This window comes from Ostrea edulis, chromosome 6 (genome assembly GCF_947568905.1).
Source record: "Ostrea edulis chromosome 6, xbOstEdul1.1, whole genome shotgun sequence".
Taxonomy (NCBI): Eukaryota; Metazoa; Mollusca; class Bivalvia; order Ostreida; family Ostreidae; genus Ostrea; species Ostrea edulis.
The window spans coordinates 55400557-55423274 of record NC_079169.1 but is presented as its reverse complement, the minus strand read 5'-3'; the positions used below and the strand labels follow the sequence as shown (position 1 = coordinate 55423274).

The following is a 22718-nucleotide window of genomic DNA, read 5'->3' as shown; positions in this document are numbered from 1 at the left end:
GGTTATTAGAGGGTGTTTACCACTCTTAGGCACATGATCCGATCCCAGGTGTGTCCAGAGGTCCATGTTTTCCCTATTCTTAATTTTGCATTCTGTATAGGATTTATGAGATTGATCGCTGTTCATTATCTTCACTTTTTCATTGAATGAACGATTACTTACACTATTTAGTGTTTAAGAATATTGTATTCTGCTAAAATTTTCCTTTCTTTCTATTCTATATTGTAAGGAAAATGGTTTTTAAAACAAATCAATTATATTCCAACGAATCTATAAATAACCATTTGCGGAAACACATTTACATGATGCCCACAGTGAGATCAAGCAATCAAACGATCAGGTACAATGGAATTAGAGGAAACGCGTATTGCTTAGTATAAGATAAGTGAAGATGGTGAACTCTTAAATCCTATAAGGAATACAAAATCAAAATAAGGGAATACACAGACTCTGGAAAACACCAGAGGGAGGTCAGGGGTCTTGGAAAAGTAAGCATCCCCTGTTGACGGGTCACACCCGCCGTGAGCCCTATATCTTGATCAAGTTAACAAGGTATTCCATTGTGAATAATGTGAAAACAACGGCCTAGAAATTGATATGACGCACGTCAGACAACATTCGACCTAACGACGTTTTGTATTTGCAATAAACAGAGAATTTGAGAAATATTGACTTTAAAGGAGACTATTGTAACCCCTCTAACATCAGCTTATTAGTTGTACGAGTAGCCTGCCTCGGTTTGAAAATTGTTCACATACAGAACATGTTCATGCGTATCATTTGAGAGATATAAACACCATGTGCCAGAGATAATGGAATATTGCTGCATTAACGCTGGAGTTGACGGTGAAGAAGCTGAAGTCATCCCGTTTGTCATAAGACTGAGTCCTTAGTTTGCCGTTAAAGTCTATGTTCAGCAAAACATACAAATATGAAACATATTTAGAATACACTGTGCTGTCTTTTAATTCGATTTCACAGGGATACTTTGAATCCACGTACGAATGAAAATGAATATCTGAGTGAAAACATTGTCGGTGAATCCAAATATATAGTTAATGAGGAACTCTAGGATCTTTTTTTTTTTTTTTTTATATCTCTGTGCGTAGAATGAAAATGTTTTGAAGCAATTTTTGAATGACTGGTCATCAGATATGTAAATTTACGAGTTACATTTTTAAGAGTTGTCCTTGATTTATCGTGAGGAATGGTACGTAACGTGATGAAAAGTTGAAGTTTTGTGATTTCCATAAATTAAAAGTTATACGTTTTGATGCTGTTGATTTTTGAAGTTTTGTAATTTCGATAAATTAAAAAATTTGAGAATACACATTAAATTTACTCCAGTTGTGACACAATATGTCTGAGGTTTCTATATCACAGTCGTTAATATTATCATGAGGAATAAAGATTGGATCGTAATAGGATGTGTGTTGGATCCTGCATTGTATCATTGTGTGTTGAGATTTTATGAAGTTTTTGTAATCCAGTATAGGCATGGTACGTAACTCAAATGATTTCCTCCCACTGACTAGGGTATGAAAAGTGGCTAAATCTAAAACATGATTTTGAAAAATTTCGTAAGTCGTTGGAACTTGCGTTTGTACGTTTTGTATATTATATGTGCAATAAACTAGGATCAAATTGAACGGAAACTAAGAAATAGGATGGGCAATCAAATGCGGAAATCCAGTTGCAATAATTGGTCTTAGAAACGAAGGCAATGTTGTTACAAGCTTTGTCAGCTGGAACCAGCATATATTCCTTAGGTAACATATCAAATCTTTTCATCACTTCTTACCTATTAAACACAAGGGTTGATGGTGCGAAGTTTTGTTTTCACTTATCTAATACGATTTTTTGATGTTCACTTACACTTTTTATTCATTCTGACAAGGTGTCAAGGTCTTCCCCTTCATATTTATTCCATTGTCTGGCATAATCTTCGATAGAATTTATAATTGAGCAGATATTGCGTCGAAAATTTGATATTAGATAGTTACAAGAAAATTACAAGCAAAATAAAGAAGTTATTTTTCATTGATTTACCTAGTCACTATAGTTCAAGATTGTTGATTGATTGTATCTTGTTTAACGTCTCTCTCGAGAATTTTTCACTGATATGGAGACGTCACAAATACTGGTGAAGGGTGTCAAATTTAGGCCTATGCTCGGCACTTATGGCCTTTGAGCAGTGGGGATTCATCTCCGAGGACTCGTGACATTCACACCTGATGTCGAGCGTTTGGCGATGGTACTGTCACTACCTGTTTTAACGACTTAGACCTGTCGCGGCCGGGATTCGAACCCCGACCATCCGCATGCGGGGCGAACGCTCTACACATGTACCTCTAGACCACAGTGGCGGTCTTATAATTCAAGAGAATTGTCCGGCAGAGCACCAATAGATAACCACAAAACATGTATGACATTATAATGGCAAAACATATACTGAAATTGTTAACAAACTGAACAAGCTTCAATGGATCTTCTAGAACACAACTTCGTGCAACTGGTTATTGATGAAATCTGAAAGAACGAAATACCTGTAATTATATATAATCAAAGGCAATGTTGTGTTATAAGTACATAATTTGGTTTAACAGAGAAAATCCTAAGTTTTTAAGGTAAAGGAATATACATTTTTTAACTCTAGTCTGGGCCCCGTAAAACTCGACCTTAGAAGGCTTTAAAGGGGCATGGACACGATTTAAGCTGAAAATTTTAAAATTTCATTTTTCCATTTTTAATGTTTAAAATGCTTAACTAAGGTATTTCTAATGGTCAGCAAAAATTTGAATGTCAGTTGTTGAGGTACATGGGAGATACAGAGCTCACAATTCTTTGTTATGTAAACAAAACTCGTGCCCTGTTTTTGTTTACATATAAGCTAGATATACCAGTAAAAGTTCGTTCAAACCAGATTTTTTAATTTACAATTCTGATCATAATTTAATAGTTTCTAGTGTTTAGCACATCTTATTTTGTTTTAAACATGCTATTTTCTATCAAGCAATCTATATGTAAACAAAAACATGGCACGAGCCTTGTTTACATAACAAAGAATTGTGAGTGCTGTATCTCACTTGTAACTCAAAAACTGATATTCAAATATTGGTTGACCATTAGAAATACGTTAGTTAAGCACTGTAAACAATAAAAATGGAAAAATAAAATTTTCAGCTCAACCGTGTCCATGTCCCTTTAATGGAACATTAAATCTTCTTTCATTTCAGAAAGGAGATCATGTCCAATTTAATAAATTTATCTCTGATATTTACAGTACTTTGGAGTAAAAAGCATCTAAAGTGGTGCATTTTTCAGAAAACAGAGAGCTCAGTTTTGAACAATTTTTTTTTATGAAATACGTGTATTGGAAAGATAGATCTATGATATAAATATCAAGTTGTCGAAGCCTGTGCTCAATGTTTTATAGAAGGAAAAGTACGTGAAAGACAGCCATTTTATATCAAAATATCGAAATTAGCGGCAACACGTCATGTTTGTGATGTAATAATTCCAGTTCTAGTTTTTTGTTCAATCTGAAAATGCAAATACGTTTAACTTTGAAAAAAAAGTACCAATGTCGATTTTGGAGCAAGAATGTTGAGTTTAATTTTGAAGTATAAATGTAGGGCGTTAACAAGATACCGGTAACCCATTTTTGGAAAGGATTATGGAAGGCTTAATCGAACATGTCTACCTTGTTACGGTGGCATGACCCCCCCCCCCCCACACATTTTTTTGTAACGTTGCAGGCATGAACGCTCAACGTTACATGCAGATATATGTATATCTAGTTTCCTTAGGTACTAGTACCATGAAAAATATGAGATATGTCTAGTCCCCTTACTATGGAAATGTGCCATTGATAGTTTTACTTTCTACAGCACCCATTTTTGAATGTACATAGTTCACTTATTTTGAGAGATATACAGTGAGATGATGATGCTTTACCTTTGCACTTTTATATTGGGTGCTACTTCATGCATTGGATTTTTCGATATATATGTTTGTATATACGTTACTCTTTTTAATTGTCATTTATTTATTTAAAAAATGATGATTTTTACCTTTTATATGAGTTTGGCTTATTTCTGGGCAGGCTGACATAAATGTCGATTTTGATCGCAAATAGAACCATTATCATATATAGAACTTTTACTATAGGTCCACAATATTCAGATAAAGACAATATCCATATCCTTTCCGAATATAGATTAGGATGTATGACACGTAATATCGTTTTCTCTGTTGCAATTGTACTGTAGTTGATATCTTATGATTTGAAGTTGCAGTGGTGTACATGTATCTACATGTACATAGGTACCAGAAGGCTAACAATTTTACTCTCACAACCATACTTGTCCATGGACTAATAAGCACATACATATAGAAATCCATTAGTGAAAACTACTTTCAAAATATTTACCAGTTGACTTTCATTATGAAGTAGGCAGGCACTAAATTTAATCGTCTTTGATTGGTTCTATGATACAAGCAATCTACTTAATTTTGTCAATTGTTTTTTTTTTTTTTTTAGAATATACACTTACTTTTTTCATGAAATCGAAAAATAGTGAATATACTTGTCGAAAACCAAGTGAGATAAATCTAGTACATCTAATTACTATCAATAACTTACAACACCTTTCTCAAACTCTACAGACTTAAAAATATAGATGTGCTCACACTTAATGATTCTTTACCATTGTAATCAAGGTATCCTTTCCCGCCCGAGTCGACTTTCCGAAATAATTGGTCCGTTTCATCTTTAGTGAACACGTCTTTGAATTGCATCACTGCTCTGAATTCCTGAAGAGATATTTTCCCGTCTCCATTCTTGTCTATCACTTGGAATGCAGTTCGCATTCTCTCATGTTCAATGTCCACAGAAACGAACTTATCCGACATTAAGTTGATGTATTCCTGCAAGCTAATTACCCCATCACCTGAAATTAGTTTTGTGGAATTATTTGAAATTTAATATTCAAAGTTGAAAAATCTAACTATATGAAAAATAATCAATAATCTCTCTCTCTCTCTCTCTCTCTCTCTCTCTCTCTCTCTCTCTGGTTAATTAGCTGTGATTAAGTTGATAAATTTATTTCAAATACTGAAGAAAAATCTCGTTAAATATATCATTCATTATTACCTCGGTGATATTAAATTCAGATAGACTTATTATTTCTAAAGTCTTATTTGTGGAAAAGGTCTGTAGATACTTGTTACCGTTAGTATCCGCCTCTGCCCACCAATCGTCCAAATCCTTGTCAGTAGGATTCATCCCGGTCAGTCTGGCTGCCCGCCTCATTTCCTTCTTCGTTATGCTGCCATCTTTATTTATGTCGATTACGTCAAACGATGTTAGTATTTCTGATGGATATTAATGAAAACTCATCTGTGATTATATAGAGCGAATTAAAAATCTTAGTACATAGATATGATATATCAATAAGTTATATCTTTAAAAGTTGCTGTCCTGTACGCAGTAAAGAACACAGAACGACAAAATGCTTGCTAGTTACCTGAAAAGTCTGTTTCCGACATTCCTTCCGGAATATTTGCTCTGGGTGGTTTTTTCTGTTTCTTGTTACTCATAGTCCAAATCAAACTTGATAAGTTATTTATTACAGATCAAACTACACAGACTGATTAATTTCTTTTTAATGATTGTATAGTGTGGTTATGTGCATTGCATATAAACACCTGGTCAAGAGGGGTTCTTAGCGCCACGGAACACAATTAAGTTTGGCAATGCAAGCGGTAATTCTACCTAAAACATGTCAATTAATTGGAAGACAATCAGACACCTTTAAATTCTGTATTTACCTGGGAAGATTAAATCTTTGTGTTATCAAGTATCGCATTAACCTGAAAGTGGTACTTTTTTCGTTAAGTAGGATTATTTTAATTTTGGTGACATAGAAGGGACAGATGGAAATGGTTAATGCAGATTGTAGAATGCACATTCAGTTGGAGAATACTTGAATTACTAAGACTATACAGTCATGTGTACCACGTCAAGGTTAGGGTATTTAAAAGAAATCAAAAAAGAAAATCATAATATCCTTAATAGACAGTGAGCTGTCAGACTACTGGATTGGAATTTCAGGCTCTTGTTAGATAACTGGGATTGACATAGAGTTATTATTTCTAATCGGTTGTTAGATTTCTAGGATTGGGATTAAGAAATAATGATCGCGTTTTCATGTATGTTGCAGGATGACCTTGGTCTCGAAATGTTGTCTTAAAATATAAAACCGAGGCGTTAGCTATGGCGTGTAAAACGTTGCACTATTATACTAATCTTGTTATTCATATTCGAAAACTTGTAATCTATATTCTAAAGCATATCATTCATATTCGAAAAGTTGTTATTCATATTCGATAATTTTATCATTCATATTCAAAAACATGTCATTCTTATTCAATAAATTGTTATTCATATTCTAAACTTTTCATTCATATTCAAAAACATGTGATTCATATTCGATAATCTTATCATTCATATTCGATAATCATGTCATTTATATTCGATAATTATGTTATTTATATTCGACAATCATGTCATTCATATTCGATAATTTTGCTATTCATATTCAAAAGCATGTAATTCATATTTGATAATCATGTCATTCTTATTCGATAGTCATGTCATTCTTATTCGATAATTTTTTAATTCTTATTCAATATAATTTGCATTGTGGGTAATATTATCTGTTTGTAAAGTCTCTGCTCATTGGGTACATGTGTATGTGAAAAACGAAAGTAGATTATGGTGTTACCATATCTGGTGGTAAGTGTACATTCTTTATGTTAGTGTAATACGATGAATATTGACCAAAAGTTTATCAATCAATAGACATTCATTACCTATGAATGTGCTGCGTACACGTGTTCCAGATATGGTAACACCAAAATCTACTTTCGTTTTCACATACATGTACCCAATGAGCAGAGACTTTACAAACAGATAATATTACCCACAATGCAAATTATATTGAATAAGAATTAAAAAATTATAGAATAAGAATGATATGACTATCGAATAAGAATGACATGATTATCGAATATGAATTACATGCTTTTGAATATGAATAGCAAAATTATCGAATATGAATGACATGATTGTCGAATATAAATAACATAATTATCGAATATGAATAACATAATTATCGAATATGAATGACATAATTATCGAATATGAATGATAAGATTATCGAATATGAATCACATGTTTTTGAATATGAATGATAAGATTATCGAATATGAATCACATGTTTTTGAATATGAATGATAAGATTATCGAATATGAATCACATGTTTTTGAATATGAATGAAAAGTTTAGAATATGAATAGCAATTTATTGAATATGAATCACATGTTTTCGAATATGAATAACATGTTTTAGAATAAGAATAACATGTTTATGAATATGAATGATAAAATTATCGAATATGAATAACAACTTTTCGAATATGAATGATATGCTTTAGAATATAAATTATAAGTTTTCGAATATGAATAAAAAGATTAATATAATAGTGCAACGTTTTACACGCCATAGTTAGCCGAGGCTTTTATATTTCAAACAACGTTTCGAGACCAAGGAGGTTTTCCTGCAACATACATTAAAACAAGAACTTTATTTCTATTCTACTACGGCTCAGAAATGTACAGCCGATCGTATTCCTATATACAATGTACATGTACCTACGAATTAGATCACTGTGACGTCATCGCATTTTCTGAAGAGGCCTTCATTGTTTTTTGCTGACGAAAAAGGTGAGATGGTAGGGGTATTCTAAACCTATTTTGAAAAAAAATTAGAGAATTTATTTTGATGTTAACGGATTATGTCAATTGCTTTGAATACAGTTCAAGAACAACTTATCTGTGCATCGCCATGTTTATACGTGTATGTGTATCGCCATGTTTATACGTGTACGTGTATCGCCATGTTTATACGTGTATGTGTATCGCCATGTTTATACGTGTACGTGTATCGCCATGTTTATACGTGTATGTGTATCGCCATGTTTATACGTGTATGTGTATCGCCATGTTTATACGTGTACGTGTATCGCCATGTTTATACGTGTATGTGTATCGCCATGTTTATACGTGTATGTGTATCGCCATGTTTATACGTGTACGTGTATCGCTCTTGGAATGCAGACAGTTGGTTTATGTTATTCAATCATTTATGAATTTGTTTTACAACATTAGTGATTGATATTTATGTTTGTAAAATTGAATTACCAGTCATCGACTATATTGTTGCATTAGCAAAACTCGAAGTGCATACGAGATGTGTATCAATTTTCTCATAATCATGTGGCAGGGTGATCTTTATATCTAATTTAATTTTCTACATTTTTCAATACTAAGCTGTGCTATATTAATTGAATGAAATCTATTCACAACATTCTATTGGCCAGGTTGTTTGTAGGAATTCACTCACTCTAGCTAAACCAGTTTAAACACTTTTTCTTCTATAAATAAGTTTCGCATCAGTGCGGGAAATTTGTTTTAGAGGGAGTAGACCTATACATGTAGCTGCCCGTTGTGCCACACCTTAAGGTATATATTTGAAATGTTTATTATTAACTGATTGATAATTATGTACGTTGAACTATTTTTTTTATCAGTATATTTCTCTACTATGAAATGGCCGTTTTTTTTTTTTTTATCAAGGACTATAAATTTTGTTACTTTTTGAAGTAAAGTAATAAAGTCGATCATGTACATTTCATTGGAATATTTTGACTTCTTTAAAGGGAAATACGAATATGAATTTATGTAATTGTATATTTTGTTGCATGTGTAATGTGGTGTGTGATTTGTTAATTTCAGATCTGCCATTGCCTTTAGTTCTTAATAAATTTAATATTTAAACCTATGTCACTTGGTTATAATCAGTTAATATGTATAAAGGTATATTGTAGCATAATGACCGCGGCATTCCTTTGATCTTTGCAAAAACCGTGGTAGAATTTCCAGTATGTCATTAGACAACAGGAAGTGAAATCGGATTGTGATTTCTAGGGCATCGTTAGACCATTGCAATTGAAATAGGGCTGTGAGTTCTAGTGTATTTGTAAAGGATTGTGTTGTCGATTTTACTCATATCTTTCATAGATATGAATGTTTAACCAAATTGTTACATTAAATTCTAAATTCGATTTCATTAAATTGTGATTAAAACAATTATACATTGTACAAAGTGAAATAAGATTTTACGAACTTCATCACAAATCCAAAGATAATACTTGACTTGGCAAATTATGCCTAACGTCACGAGATAAATCTTTCCAGTGTCACTCTGTTGTCACGTGATTCCATAATTTGTTTTTAAAGTCAGATCTCTTTCTCTAATCGTTACTAAAATATCACAGAATTTAAAAGTTCTACATACATTTAAAACTGATTTTTATTCATAGACAGTCATACAGTACAAAAGAAGATTATATGAATAAATGATAAAAATCCGATTCTCATGAGTCTCTTTCAATTACTATTGATGTGTAAAATTTCTTGGGCAAAATGAATGAGGTAGAATGGCTCCCACAAGTCTGATGTCACAGGAACACAACACAAAATGGTGACGTTACTAAAATATCGCAGAACAAATGTGACTCTCGATGAAATCTGAAACAGATACCAATGCAGCTCTCTTGTAATGTGTTTAATGGGAAAATCTAGCTGTTGTAGTAATAAATCAAGTAACATAGAGAGTCATGTTAGATTAACAAAAACATGGGTACTTTGTCATGTTGTTTACGTCTCATTGAGATTTGTTCATACCTATACAGACGTCACTAGCTTTTAGTGAGTTGCCACAAATTATGACCTACGCATGATGCTCTATTCTATTCTCAACCCGGTCCCGCTTCAACCCAGCCCCGCTTCAACCCAGTCCCACTTCAACCCGTCCCGCTTTAACCCAGTCCCCTTTCAAGCCTAGGAAATTTAACATAGGGGGCGACTGTTCCTTCCCCGAGAGGAGAAGTGAAATTCAAATGTTTTCTGGATATATATGTCCTTTAAAATGAAGGTCTTATGTCACGAGATATAAACAGATATACATTACAATTAGTACGTCCAACTGATCGGGTGTGTCTAACATGTTTAATTTCCTGCCCCTTTTTTCTAATGTGCAAATCTTGGCTATTGTATCTTTTATGTTATTTGATTTTTTTATTATTTCATTATTTTATTTCATCAAACTTTTAAGTCCTTAGTTTTACTGAATTGAATATATAACAAAGTGAGCAACAATTTCATGAGAACAATTAGGGGTCATCACTTTGAACTGATTTTCTGAGGTAAAGGATAGCTCTGATTTCCAGATTCCCGGTCAACGGCAGGTCAGGGGGATGTCCCTTGATTATGTTAATCCTTTATATCGCTGTGTGACTTTGACAAAATATCTTTTCTTGATTCCTTGATTTTGTATTGCAGCAGAGAGTTTCTGTTCTTTTCTGGCTGACCCGTTTACAGCAGAAAGTTTCTGGGGGGTTTTCGGGCTAACTCGTTTACAGCAGAGAGTTTCTGTTTTTTCTGCCTAACTCGTTTACAGCAGAGAGGTTTTTCTTTCTGCCTAACTCGTTTACAGCAGAGAGGGTTTTTTTTCTGGCTGACTCGTTTACAGCAGAGAGTTTCTGTTTTTTCTGCCTAACTCGTTTACAGCAGAGAGGTTTTTCTTTCTGCCTAACTCGTTTACAGCAGAGAGTTTCTGTTTTTTCTGCCTAACTCGTTTACAGCAGAAAGTTTCTGTTTTTTCTGCCTAACTCGTTTACAGCAGAGAATTTCTGTTTTTTCTGCTTAACTCGTTTACAGCAGAATGTTTCTGTTTTTTTCTGCCTAACTCGTTTACAGCAGAGAATTTGTTTTTTCTGCTTAACTCGTTTACAGCAGAGTGTACTGGGGCAGCCTTTCAATAGTTTCCTCTATTTTTGGAACCTTGTAAGGGAAGAACAAATGCGGTGCGAACTTGAGTGGCAAGACTTTTAAGGTACTTTTTTTCAATGTATGAGGTCGATGGCATCTGGTTAGCATCAGGTACAAATGAGAGTGCACGAGTCTTGTGGGGAGAGTGAATTCAATGTCACCGTTGCTTAGAGTGGATGCTGTATTCAAAAATGTGTTATTGGAACTAAATATTTCCACTGTGAATTTGAAGGAATCATAGAACGAGTTACGAAACTATATCAAGTTCTCTAGATTATCTCAGCTGTTAGTCTACTTCATGAAAGGTGAATATAACGAATAGTGATCAAATTCATAACTCCTACAAGCAATACAAAATAGAGAGTTGGGAAAACACGGACCCTTGGATATGCCAGAGGTGGGATCAGTGTCATCAATGAAAAAGTAAAGATAACAAACAGTTACCAATCTCAAAAATCCCATAAATACACTACTAAGAGTAAGGCAAGCACCGACCCTTGACACACCAGAAATGGAATAAGATGTCTGCGGGGGGAGTAAACATTCCCTTTTAATTTGCCACAGCTGCCATGAGCTCTGTATATTGATCAGGTCAATGGAGTAATCCGTAGTCAAAATCGGTGTAAAGAAAGGCCTAACGATTGGTATGAAACACGTCAGAGACAGCATTCGACCTAATGACAGGTTGCAAATTAGATCATTATGATGACCATAGAATTCGCGAAATGCTGACTTTAAAACCCTGAAACATCAACTTATTTGCTAGTACCTTGCCTCGATTAAAAAAATTATCACATGCAGAAAACATGTTCTCGCATATCGAATGACTTGAGAGACATAAAGACCATGTGCAGGTGATTATATTGCTACATACGTGTTGATATGGGAAGTTGACGACGGAGAAGCAAAAGTCATCCTGCTTGTCATACAGTTGAGCTGTTAGTTTGCCGTTTTCATCCATGTTCAATAGAATATGAAGCAGATATGACAGACCCTGTGATGTCTTTTCGAATTTACTAGGATATATCAAAGGATATATGAATGAAATGAGTCTTCCTAGTAGACAAAACGGCGTTGATATATACAAATGTCCAGTTGAAGGCCATAGTAAGATATTTTTCTTCTCATACATAAGCTTTTGAATAAATTTTATCTCATAAAAATACCCCCCCCCCCCAAAAAAAGGTCAGCTAATAAAGGTGCACGATTTGTGTCTATGGGAATTCCAACAGACTCTTGGAAGACCTAATCACCAAAGACTACGTAGATGTTGTCATTGAAGAACTCCAGCATAATTTTGATATCAAGTCTAGAGTATCTGTGCGTGGAATCAGAGTGGTGTTCAACAAAATAATTGTTGGATGACTGATTACAAGAAATGAATATTTCCGTTTTCTATTATCATTGAATCGCAACCATGATGGGATCTAAGAAATTTAAATGCGTTGGATGGGGGCGGTAACAAGAGAGCTTAAGGAATTTTTCCTGGCACTAATTTGATGCTACCTTGTTACGGTGGCAGATGACGCCCCACCTTGTCTTTTTGCGGTACATGTACATATATTTTTATTAAATATGGTTAGTTTTCTTATGATGTAATAGTACTATAGATGTTTGAGTACATGTACATGTTTTACATTTATTGGTACGTGTTTTTATTATGTTTTTTTTTTTCTATCATGACTCAGGGACACTTACTTCTTTGTCATCCGTAGTGTATTTTCAACACGGGTGCATAATGTAAAAATATATGCTTTTTCTAGTCAAACAATTTTTACTGAACCGCTGCTTTTTGGCATAATATTGCCCCTAGTCTATTTATTTCAACTGTATATATCTTTGTTTATCGTCATTTATTTGATTGTGTATTTGAATAAATGACCATTCTTATTCCTTTAAGGTGGTTGATTTCAGTGGGCTGACAAACATAAAGGCCGATTGACTAAGTAAGTTGCGTTTTAGTCTTCCAACGAAACCATTTGTGTATGATGAAGCCATCTCAGTTTTCATAGATGTGTAGCTTATTTGCAAGTAGTACTCGCCGTCGAATAGTTATTAAGTTTGAAAACATGTTGAAGGAGTTTTAACAACGATCCGGTGGAAGGGTCATTTTGAGCGCTGTTCTCCCAAATCTCTATATAGGTTTAGATACCTTTATCGTGTGGAATGTTGGTATAAAGAGATGTAACACCCAATGTAGAAGATGAGGTTGGATGAGGTGGTTTTAATCAGGTAGTTTTTGTAGTGTCTTTTAAGTTCATATATGTTGATAGTTCTTCAACATGTAGACGGAGATATAGATCTATGAACTCGGTTTAATGACACTTACAAGGGGCGACCTAGCAAACCTTCTTCATGGATTTTAAGTAGTAGATAGAACTGTCCGGGTCTACATTGTATGTTCGGTGGGAAGTAATTTTGTATTATCTATAGGAGTTACGAGATTGATCACTGTTCATTATCTTCACCTTTACATCATTACCTATCTCGTCATTGAAGTACAGATTGGCTGGTGACTTCTTGGTGGGTTCAGATTCGAATTTACATGTAGTATAAAACCGTTCATCTGTGAGCTTCTGTCAAGTGAATTCCTTTGAAATCGATATTTCATGGGTACGCCTCATGGCAACAAAAAATGGATTTTGGATGCAGAAGGATGAATTTTAATTTAACCAGCACTGATTTTCCAAATCATATTTGAAAGATCAAGGTCACTATGCAAACGTTTTTCGACATGTTTATGTGTAATCGCCTTTTATTAGAATATTCGTTTTTATCTCTAGTCAGTTACAATAATGATTCTGAATTTTACGCCATTTAGCAAATTCAAGATAAATGATATGGGTTCAGTGTCAATATATTGAAAATTAAAGAATTGTTGATATTGAGTTTAGATGTATATGTACTGTCAAAGTCATCATAGCAACCTTTGCCAGATTGGTTTCTGGATGGGGCAGTTTCAATTTGGCATAGTCGTTTTGTGAGGAAGTTTTAAATTAATTCATAGAGATACAAGTACATGCAATAGTTTTCATAATCGTGTAATTTAGTCAGAAATAGCTTTGATTTTAAATCTATAGTATTTGTGTTCAACTACAAAGTTACTATTAGTACTGAATGCAAGGAATAAGCTTGCTAAATATTATTTTCGTATTTGGTCATAGAATTTACAAATATTGTGGAATCATTAGATTTTGTTGGTGCTCAATTTTCATGGGTACATTTTGGCCACGAATATCAAACCACCACGAAATGCACAATTTATACTACGTATTCGTGTTCAGAAACTATATCCGCGAAAGTACATTCCGAAGGATCTTCAAAATCTCAACAATTCACAAAAACTGAACTTCACAAATCTAAAGTATTCTACTCTACTACGTGCGTAACAGAGAATGTGTTGAAAAATTATAATTTATATATACACTGTATATATAAATTTTCAAAATCTGAACTCTTTTTAACAGTTCTGTGTACACATACCTTCATAATCTAGATAGCCTTTTCTTTTGGAATCCACCTCATCGAATAGTTCGTCCACCTTCTTTTCAGTCATTTCGTTATTGTTGTACATCATAACAGCCCGAAACTCACTCCGTGTGATCCGCCCATCATTGTCTCGGTCTAGAAGACTAAACGCCGCTTTCATCCGTTCCTTCTCAATGTCAATAGACACAAAGTTTGTCGACATTACTTTGACGTATTCCTCCAGAGATATAAATCCGTCTCCTGAACACAAAAACAAACTACAGCTCATAAAACTTTGATGTAGCATTGACTGCAAATCTAATAAGAATTTATATGGAGGGGTTTTTGTTGTTGTTTTTTTTGTTTTTTTTTTTTGGTTTTTGTTTGTTTGTTTTTTACATAGCGCCTAAATCAACCCCCACCTTTTGACCGACTTGTAAAAACACTTTGATTAAATATAATATTATATCAATCGATATATCGCTCAATTTTTTTTTTCGAAGTTAGATACTGTTTTTGGAAATTTTCCTAGTATTTCAGTGAAATATTAATACAATGTACATATGTTCTACAGTAAAACACGGTTACAGCGAACACGCCTATAATGAATTCGCGTTTACAACGAAGTGCTTTTAATTCCCTGTAGTTTTAAAACATGATGAACTTATTGGATATAACGAATAACGTTTAAAAACAAAATGTCAATCAAGGTCTGGCATGAATCTTTACCCCTGACTGTGTACCTTCAAAGAACAAAGGACAACCACGCGTCCGTCTTTTTAAAAAGAGTTTATCATAGTACGTTATTGAATTTACAGTACTCCTTCCACGGGATTAAACTGGATATATATATTGCAAATCTGGAGCGGGATTCTTTCAAAGGTCTGTAAATCGTTACAATTTTGGTATATCTTTTATCATTATTTTTTGAAGGGCCTTGTTTGACAAACGACTAAAATGTTACATAGTTCTAAAAACTCGTCAACTTTATCAATTTTGTATGATTATACTTATATAAAATTATATAATTGAAATCTCAATCACATTAAAATCACTATATAATCGACGTAAAGAATAAAATAAACTGCAAAGGAAGATTTTGTTCTTAGTCGGAAGTTCTTTCTTAAAACACGACCAAGGTTTCTAGCTCTTTGAGGCATACCGGCAATTATGCATACGTACTTCGTTGAATTTTACGTATGCAAACGGTTTCCTTAATTCACTTTAAACATCTTGTGAATGGAATAATCACGCCACCACCTACAGATCTATATTTTAATCGATTTTTGAAATATAATTGACTTGATATTTGTCGAGTTTCATTTGTTTCATCTGTGCAAACATTTAGCTATGTTTTACTGGATTACCAGATGGTCGAGCGGTCTAGCGCACTGGTTACATGATGCTAGGAGATTTGGTTCCGCAGGTCGTGAGTTCAACTCCGGGTAGGGGCGGAAGTGGGTATCCAAATAAAGTGAAAATTTCTGTGCTTTATATTAAATATTTCTTCACTTAGGGCAGTTATGTTCATTTAAGAGTTCATTGCTATTTCCGTGATATATATATATATGGGGAAAATTGATACTTCTCTAACTGACCATCCATGTCTGCCCTGGACCACCACTCCTGTATTTCTTTAGGGGTGGGGTTCATTCCCACGACAAAGGCTGCGTCGTTTAGTTCCTTCCTCGACAATCGACCATCCTGGTTTGTGTCGATAATGTAAAACGAATTCACTATTTCTGTTAAATTGAAACAAACATTTTATCTCTAGATATTATAAATAAATTCGTCAGTACAACTAGGAATAAAACGAGGTCTAAAAACAAGTTTACTACACAAATTATGTAAGCATCAGCACAAGTGTCTCATTCCAACTGTATCTATCCATGTTATTCAGAGAATGCGTTTAGAACAAAGTACATAAATATTTTCTATTTTGAGTCGTATGTTGTAAAATTATATCAAGTAATCTCATAAAACTTGACTGTGATTTAAATTACTATCATGCTCAATAGCATTAGTTGTAAATGATAATTTAGTAAACTTTATGTATAAGGTTACGAGAGAAACTTTGGGCTTTTAATTTTTTTCTATAAAAACAACTGACAACTAAAAATTATACATGTACATGTGAAAAGTTCGTTTACCCTCAAAATGTTCCTCCGACAATTCCCTGGGTTTCTTCGGCTTCTTCAGGAACGGTATCACGGATGCTTTTCGCCTCTCTCTCTTCTTGGGCAGGACATCTTGTCGACCTTCCATGGCTGGTGGCCAGTCAGAGTGACTTTGATCAAGAGAGTTCTCTTGACATGAATTAAGTGATATACTGCGAAGTTTGGGTAATCTTATTATAAACCAGATCACGAGGGATAACAACCAAGTCAAGTGGAAGATATGCGTTTTATAGTAACCAAAGCATAGGATCTCGCTATATTATAAAATGCACAACAATAAGTGTGTTAAACTTTCACTTAATACCCCGAGATTACTTCAGGCTCTTTAATTGCAATTAACATCGCGGGTCACTTAACCAGACTGAATGTCAAACTTCTGCTTGTAAATCCGATATCCCAAATTCTCCGTCTTTAACAAAGTATGCCATGATAGAGCTTTGTTGGACTGAATCAAGTGAAACGAAATTGAAATGATTCTCGATTAGCCACGACAGGTGCTCGAGTCAGTTGTATCTAATTTTTTGTTTTTCAAGTCTTAATTACATATTGTTTTGTCTATCTAATTAGCTTTATCTACTTATATATATATATATCTATCTATCTATCTATCTATCTATCTATCTATCTATCTATCTATCTATATATATATATATATATACATGTATATATAAAGTAAAAAAAAAAAATAAAATCCAATATACTCAAACTTTTATCTATAGCGCTTTCGCCCTGCGGGCTCGTCAGTAGATTTTTAAACAATGTTTGGAAATATATATTTAAGCTTTATCTACTTATATATATATATATATATATATATATATGGCAATCTCATAAAAGTTTTTAAAAATAGTCCGATGGTGTTAGTCCCAGTGAGTTTGTCTCCTTATTTCTTACGTTATTCACACATATCATGTTCAAAATGTCTCATGTATGAACATTGCTCATACTAATAGTGCATATTTTACTCTTGTTTTGTTCTTTTCTTTTTATCGTCATTGCACATTGAAATGTTAACAATCATGTATGCTGTATGCCCGAGAGGGCCCTAATTTGGAAATAAATCATATTCTATTATATTCTATCCATATTACGACGGTACCAGCTGCATACAGTCCATGTATATGAATCATAACAAATTCAGACCTATGCATGACGCTCAGGGATTCAGAAGGGAAGGTTCTTCATCATACCAATGACCTCCAATTTTCAGATATCGAATCCAAACACGTGCCACTCACTTCTAAATACCAAGTGCTTGGACAAAGATGAACCTATTTTTACGTCTTGGGTTTGATGCAGCTAAGGCACGAGAGGGGTTTGTACCCACGACCTCTCGACCATGAAGCGAACGCTCTAACCTTCCAGATAATATACATTGTATTAGGTTAGTAACATGTCAATTCTATCTAAATCTGACCTGTAGTGATGTAATGCCATCTTCAGAATCTACATGTAAATGTGCGAGGAAGTAATCCATCCTGCAATAATTCAACAAAATTAGCGCCCGCAAGCTTTTAATCATGTCCAAAGTTACTTAACAGTATCGACTACCTCTAAATGAAACAAGCAAGTCTGCAAAACTATCCCCGGGAGTCCTGATAATGTAGCGTGAAAGGTGAGGATAACGAACAGTGATAAATCTCATAACTCCTATAAGCATTACAAAATAGAGAGTTGGGCAAACATGAACCGCTGGACATACCAGAGGTGGGATCAGGTGCCTAGGAGGAGTAAACACAACCTGTCGTCCGGCCACATCCGCCGTGAGCCCTACGTATTAATCAGGTAAACTGAGTAATCCGTAGGACTTCAAAAGCAGTGTGCCAAGAACGGACTAACAATCAGTATAAAGCACGTCAGACAGCATTTGACCCAATGATAGGTTGTATTGGCAGAGTAGATCATTATAATGACCATAGAATGTGCGAAATACTGACTTTACACGAAACTGTTGAAACCCTTGTAACATTAATTTGTTTGTCAGTAATCTGCCTCGATTTAAAAACTGATCACACGCAGAATAATCTCTTGCGTATCGAATAAATTGAGAATGTGAATTTCATACCCCAAAAGGAATCGCACTAACTTTCAAAGAACGGTCTCCTTCCCTGCAGTGCAATGAATTCTTCACATGACCTTGCCCTACCTTGGCATCCATTCTCACTTGTCAATAACCAGCAAGACGATCAAGGATTTAGTGACAATTTGCTCTGGTCTCTGATTGAATAACTCCTGGATGGGGTATGCATTCTTCACTGTTCCTCCAATTCGATGTCTGCAGTCGACACATAAATGAGAAATCCCAGTTTTGTAAAATTAACAAACCCATGGTCTTGGCTTACATGGTTGAGTAATCTTCCTTCGTATTATATTTTCAATATGCCTGTACAGCTCCTCAAACATATGGAGGTGTTTTCTTGTGGACGCTCTCCGTATTAAAGTAACTTTATACATTGTCACAATTTCAATTCGAAAACAAAAATTTTGAGTTTCTTGAACAAGTCAAAAGCAACAAAATTTTCCTGCTTTGAAAATTGGCAACTTTTAAAATTTATGAAGCCCTGTGTATAATTATAATACATGAATGTTTGTTTGATTTCAGGGATTCCAAAAGTAAGACACCATCTCTGTTTGCTAGTATATCTGCAACAATAAGTTCTCCATCGATTGACGTATCTCCAGTACGAATATTGATGTTGCAACACAACTTTGTAGCGACATTTGACTTTGCCTAACCTGCTGATAAATATGAATTATGGTTTGTCAGATGTAAATTGGGCTCTGTTGTCAACGACGCATGTAGTCAGTTTGACAGTACTGCTAAAATGCTTCGGTGTTGACTCAACCAAGAGAGGTTAATGTAACGAACAGTAAATCCTTTGAAAGTTGCAAAATTAAGAGCAGAGCAAACACGGATCCCTGTACACACCAAAGGTGGGATCAGGTATCTAGGAGTAAAATTCCCCTGTTGACCGGTCACACCCGCTGTGAGCCCTATATCTTGATAAGGCATTGGAGAACGACCTAACGTATTTAACACAACAGACAGCATTCGACCTAATGACAGATTGTAAATTAGATCATTATAGCGACCATAGAATTTGCGAAATGCTGACTTTAAACGAGACTGTTGAAACCCCTGTAACATCAACTTATTTGTCAGTAGACTGCCTCGATTTAAAAAATGATCATACGCAGACCATATTGCGTATCGAATTAGTTGAGAGACATAAACACCATATGCAAGTGATAATGGAATATTCCTACAAAGATATGGGAAGCTGACGATGGAGAAGCTGGTCATCCCGTTTGTCAAAGTTCAGTTGTTAGTTTGCCGCTAACATCTATGTTCAATAAAACTATCCATAGTCCCAATACTTGGTTTTTCTTAATATACATGTACATTCCAAAATATTTATTCATCATACCACCACAACCTTTGATGATTGGTGTAGTAACACCTCCGCTAGATCCTCGTGAGGATCTGAGTTAGAATAGGTCCTCAATACTCCTTGCTTGTCGTATGAGGAGACTACATAGGGCCTTCCTTTGGATGAGACTGCAAAAACCGAGGCCCCGTGTCACAGTAGGTGTGGCACGATAAAGATCCCCCCCTGCTCAAAGGCCATAAGCGCCGAGCATATGCCTAAATTTTGCGGCCCTTCCCCGGCAATGGTGACGTCTCCATATGAGTGAAAATTCTCGAGAGGGACGTTAAACAATATAAAATCACAACCACCTCCGCTTGACCTGGCAGTTTGAACTTGGTATTGATTGATTGATTGTGTGTATGTGTGTTTTGTTTTTGCTGGATAATTCTTCTCGAATGGTAAAGAGGGGTTCATTCTTAGCAGTTCTCATCATAAGAGATCCTCATTATCAGCGGTTCTCATTATTGACGATATTCAGTATTAGCGGTTTTTATTATTAGCGATCTTCATCATTAGTGGTTCTAAGTACTAGCGGTTCTCATTATTAGCGATCTTCATCATTATCGGTTCTCATTATTAGCGGTTCTCATCATTAGTGGTTCTAATAATTAGCGGTTCTCATTATTAGCAGTTCTCATTAGCGGTTCCCATTTTTAGCGATCTTTATTATTAGCGGTTCACATTTTTAGCGATCCTCATTAATAGCGGTTCTCATTATTGATGATCTTCATTATTAGGGGTTCTCATTATTAGCGATCTTCATTATTAGCGGTTCTAATTATCAGCGGTCCTCATCATTAGCGATCTTCAATATTATCGATCATCATTAGTCATTCAATCATTTATAGTCATCCCCCTTACATACACATAAACACTATATGCCTTTGGCCCCGCCCTGGAGTCAGAACATCTACCCCTGAGATCATGAATTTTTTTGTACAGATGTGCGGTTGTACAGAAAATTTTCGAAAATTGGTAAATATTTGGTATATTTCGCATCGCCCCCAGGGATGCAGGAGTTCTGAAATTTACAATTTCTGGCCCCCCCCCCCCCCCCCCCCCCAAAGATGCCTCATACTTTTGAAAAGAATTGGAAGGGTAGTTATCTAAAAGTTGAAAATGTTCGATTGTTGATGTAAGATGGACGACAACGGATGGCGACCAATAGCAATAGTTCACCTGAGTGACCCAGGAGATCCTAAAAATGGCATACACCTAAAATAAAGACACCACAACCTATTTTATTTAATCGTGATCACTTAGCTGACAGTCTCTACTGTAAAGCTTGCGGTATGTTTTTTTTTTTAGGTTATCTATTTCCTAATTTTTCTTCACCAATGTCTACTATCTCAGCTTCAGCATGGTCTACATCACTTTCTGTCATAACTACATGTAGCATACAGTAAACCATTGTCAGCCAGGATCACAGTACACACTGTAACCTTACAAGAATAGAAGGGGGGGGGGGGGGGGGGGGGGACCGCCGAGAAACACATACATTGTCCAGTTCTTATTACTAACTTTCTTGTTTGCATGGCTAGTTAGAATTTATTATTTACCTGCCTTGCGGAGATAAAAATCATGATAAATTTTAAATTATATTTAATTATATCTAATACTATATATCTAACCTCCAGTTTAGGATAGTGCTTTGTTATTTGAAAGATATTCTATGTTGCGTGTTTGCTTGAATTTGTTGCTTTTTATGAAACATCCACTTTTACTTGTATTGCGTTTTAATCTTCCTCTACTATCTCATGCCTTCTTATCTGTATATTCTTGTAGGAAATGTTTTTCTTTTGTTAATCTGTGACATGCTTGTAAATACATATTATGGATGCTATGTGTCTTTTGAGATACATGTAGTTTTAAGTGATGGTCGGTTAAAAAAAAAACCTCTTCAGATCTTGTGCCGATTTGTTAATTATAGTACGTTGTATCTACTTTTGGTATGGAAAATTGTGTAGTTCTGGATATGCCTAAATATTTACCATTGCGAATAGAGACTGGTAGATATCATGGAGAATATGTTAAAGAACGAATTTGTCCCCTTTGTTCCGAAAATAGTGTAGAAGACGAAATTCATTTTCTATTGCACTGTCCTCTGTACTACGAGTATCGATCAAAACTTTTTGAAAATACTGGATTTAACCAAATGTTAGTAAGGTCAGATATGGATGTATTATTATGCATGCTAATTTCAAATTATCCTCGCCAGGTTGCAAGTATTTGTATTCTTCATTAATGAGTAGACAGTCTGTTATTTTAAAATATTCAGAATGTAAATTATGTGTATATGTACCAATGTCTACATACATATAGTTTTATACTTTTCCCATTATCTCATAAAACACATTGATGAACTGCAGGTACATGTATTTACTTACAACATGTATGTATGTTTTCATGTTTTTTCCCTTTATTTCTTAACGCTGTGCTTCTTTATTCTTTATGTACTGCATTTAATGTTTGTGTTTAAAGTGGCATATGGGCTGGGTGTTTGATTTCTTTTTAAACCGCCTGTTAACATGTTTGTGAATATACACGTCACTATAAAGAAATAAAATACTACTACTACTATAATACCGACTTTAAATAAAATTTACTCACATTTTTACTTCCACAATCCCCTGATAATCTCAGTAGTGAGATAATACACTAACGCCTTCACTGAAGAATATAGTG

General features: G+C 34.6%; 2 protein-coding genes across 3 annotated transcripts; both read right to left on the bottom strand.

Moving 5' to 3' along the window:
• Positions 1-2419: 2419 nt before the first annotated feature.
• On the bottom strand, positions 2420-7814 carry LOC125647258 (calmodulin-like). 2 transcript variants are annotated; one of them, XM_056140101.1, is made up of 5 exons: positions 7718-7814; positions 5529-5596; positions 5233-5376; positions 4710-4952; positions 2420-2529 (listed from the first exon to the last, which is right to left on the bottom strand). In XM_056140101.1, the coding sequence occupies exons 2-5, from the start codon at positions 5548-5550 to the stop codon at positions 2492-2494; spliced, it is 447 nt and encodes a 148-aa protein (XP_055996076.1). In that variant the 5' UTR covers positions 5551-5596; positions 7718-7814; the 3' UTR covers positions 2420-2491. The 2 variants fall into 2 exon arrangements, with proteins under 2 accessions (XP_055996076.1, XP_048729905.2); XM_048873948.2 differs by lacking the exon at positions 7718-7814 and having other exon boundaries at positions 5529-6250.
• Positions 7815-9419: 1605 nt separating this feature from the next.
• On the bottom strand, positions 9420-16787 carry LOC125648311 (neo-calmodulin-like). The gene is made up of 4 exons (XM_048875297.2): positions 16576-16787; positions 16024-16167; positions 14441-14686; positions 9420-9655 (listed from the first exon to the last, which is right to left on the bottom strand). The coding sequence occupies exons 1-4, from the start codon at positions 16688-16690 to the stop codon at positions 9618-9620; spliced, it is 543 nt and encodes a 180-aa protein (XP_048731254.2). The 5' UTR covers positions 16691-16787; the 3' UTR covers positions 9420-9617.
• Positions 16788-22718: the final 5931 nt, after the last annotated feature.

Coding starts and splice junctions, on each gene's coding strand:
- LOC125647258 (XM_048873948.2), bottom strand. CDS start 5,601: ATGAGTAACAAGAAACAGAAAAAACCACCCAGAGCAAATATTCCGGAA. Junction 5,377..5,528: donor GTCGGAAACAGACTTTTCAG/GTAACTAGCAAG, acceptor AATATCCATCAG/AAATACTAACATCGTTTGAC. Junction 4,953..5,232: donor GGCAGAGGCGGATACTAACG/GTAACAAGTATC, acceptor AACTAATTTCAG/GTGATGGGGTAATTAGCTTG.
- LOC125648311 (XM_048875297.2), bottom strand. CDS start 16,690: ATGGAAGGTCGACAAGATGTCCTGCCCAAGAAGAGAGAGAGGCGAAAA. Junction 16,168..16,575: donor GTCGGAGGAACATTTTGAGG/GTAAACGAACTT, acceptor TCAATTTAACAG/AAATAGTGAATTCGTTTTAC. Junction 9,656..14,440: donor AGGCTATCTAGATTATGAAG/GTATGTGTACAC, acceptor TATCTGTTTCAG/ATTTCATCGAGAGTCACATT.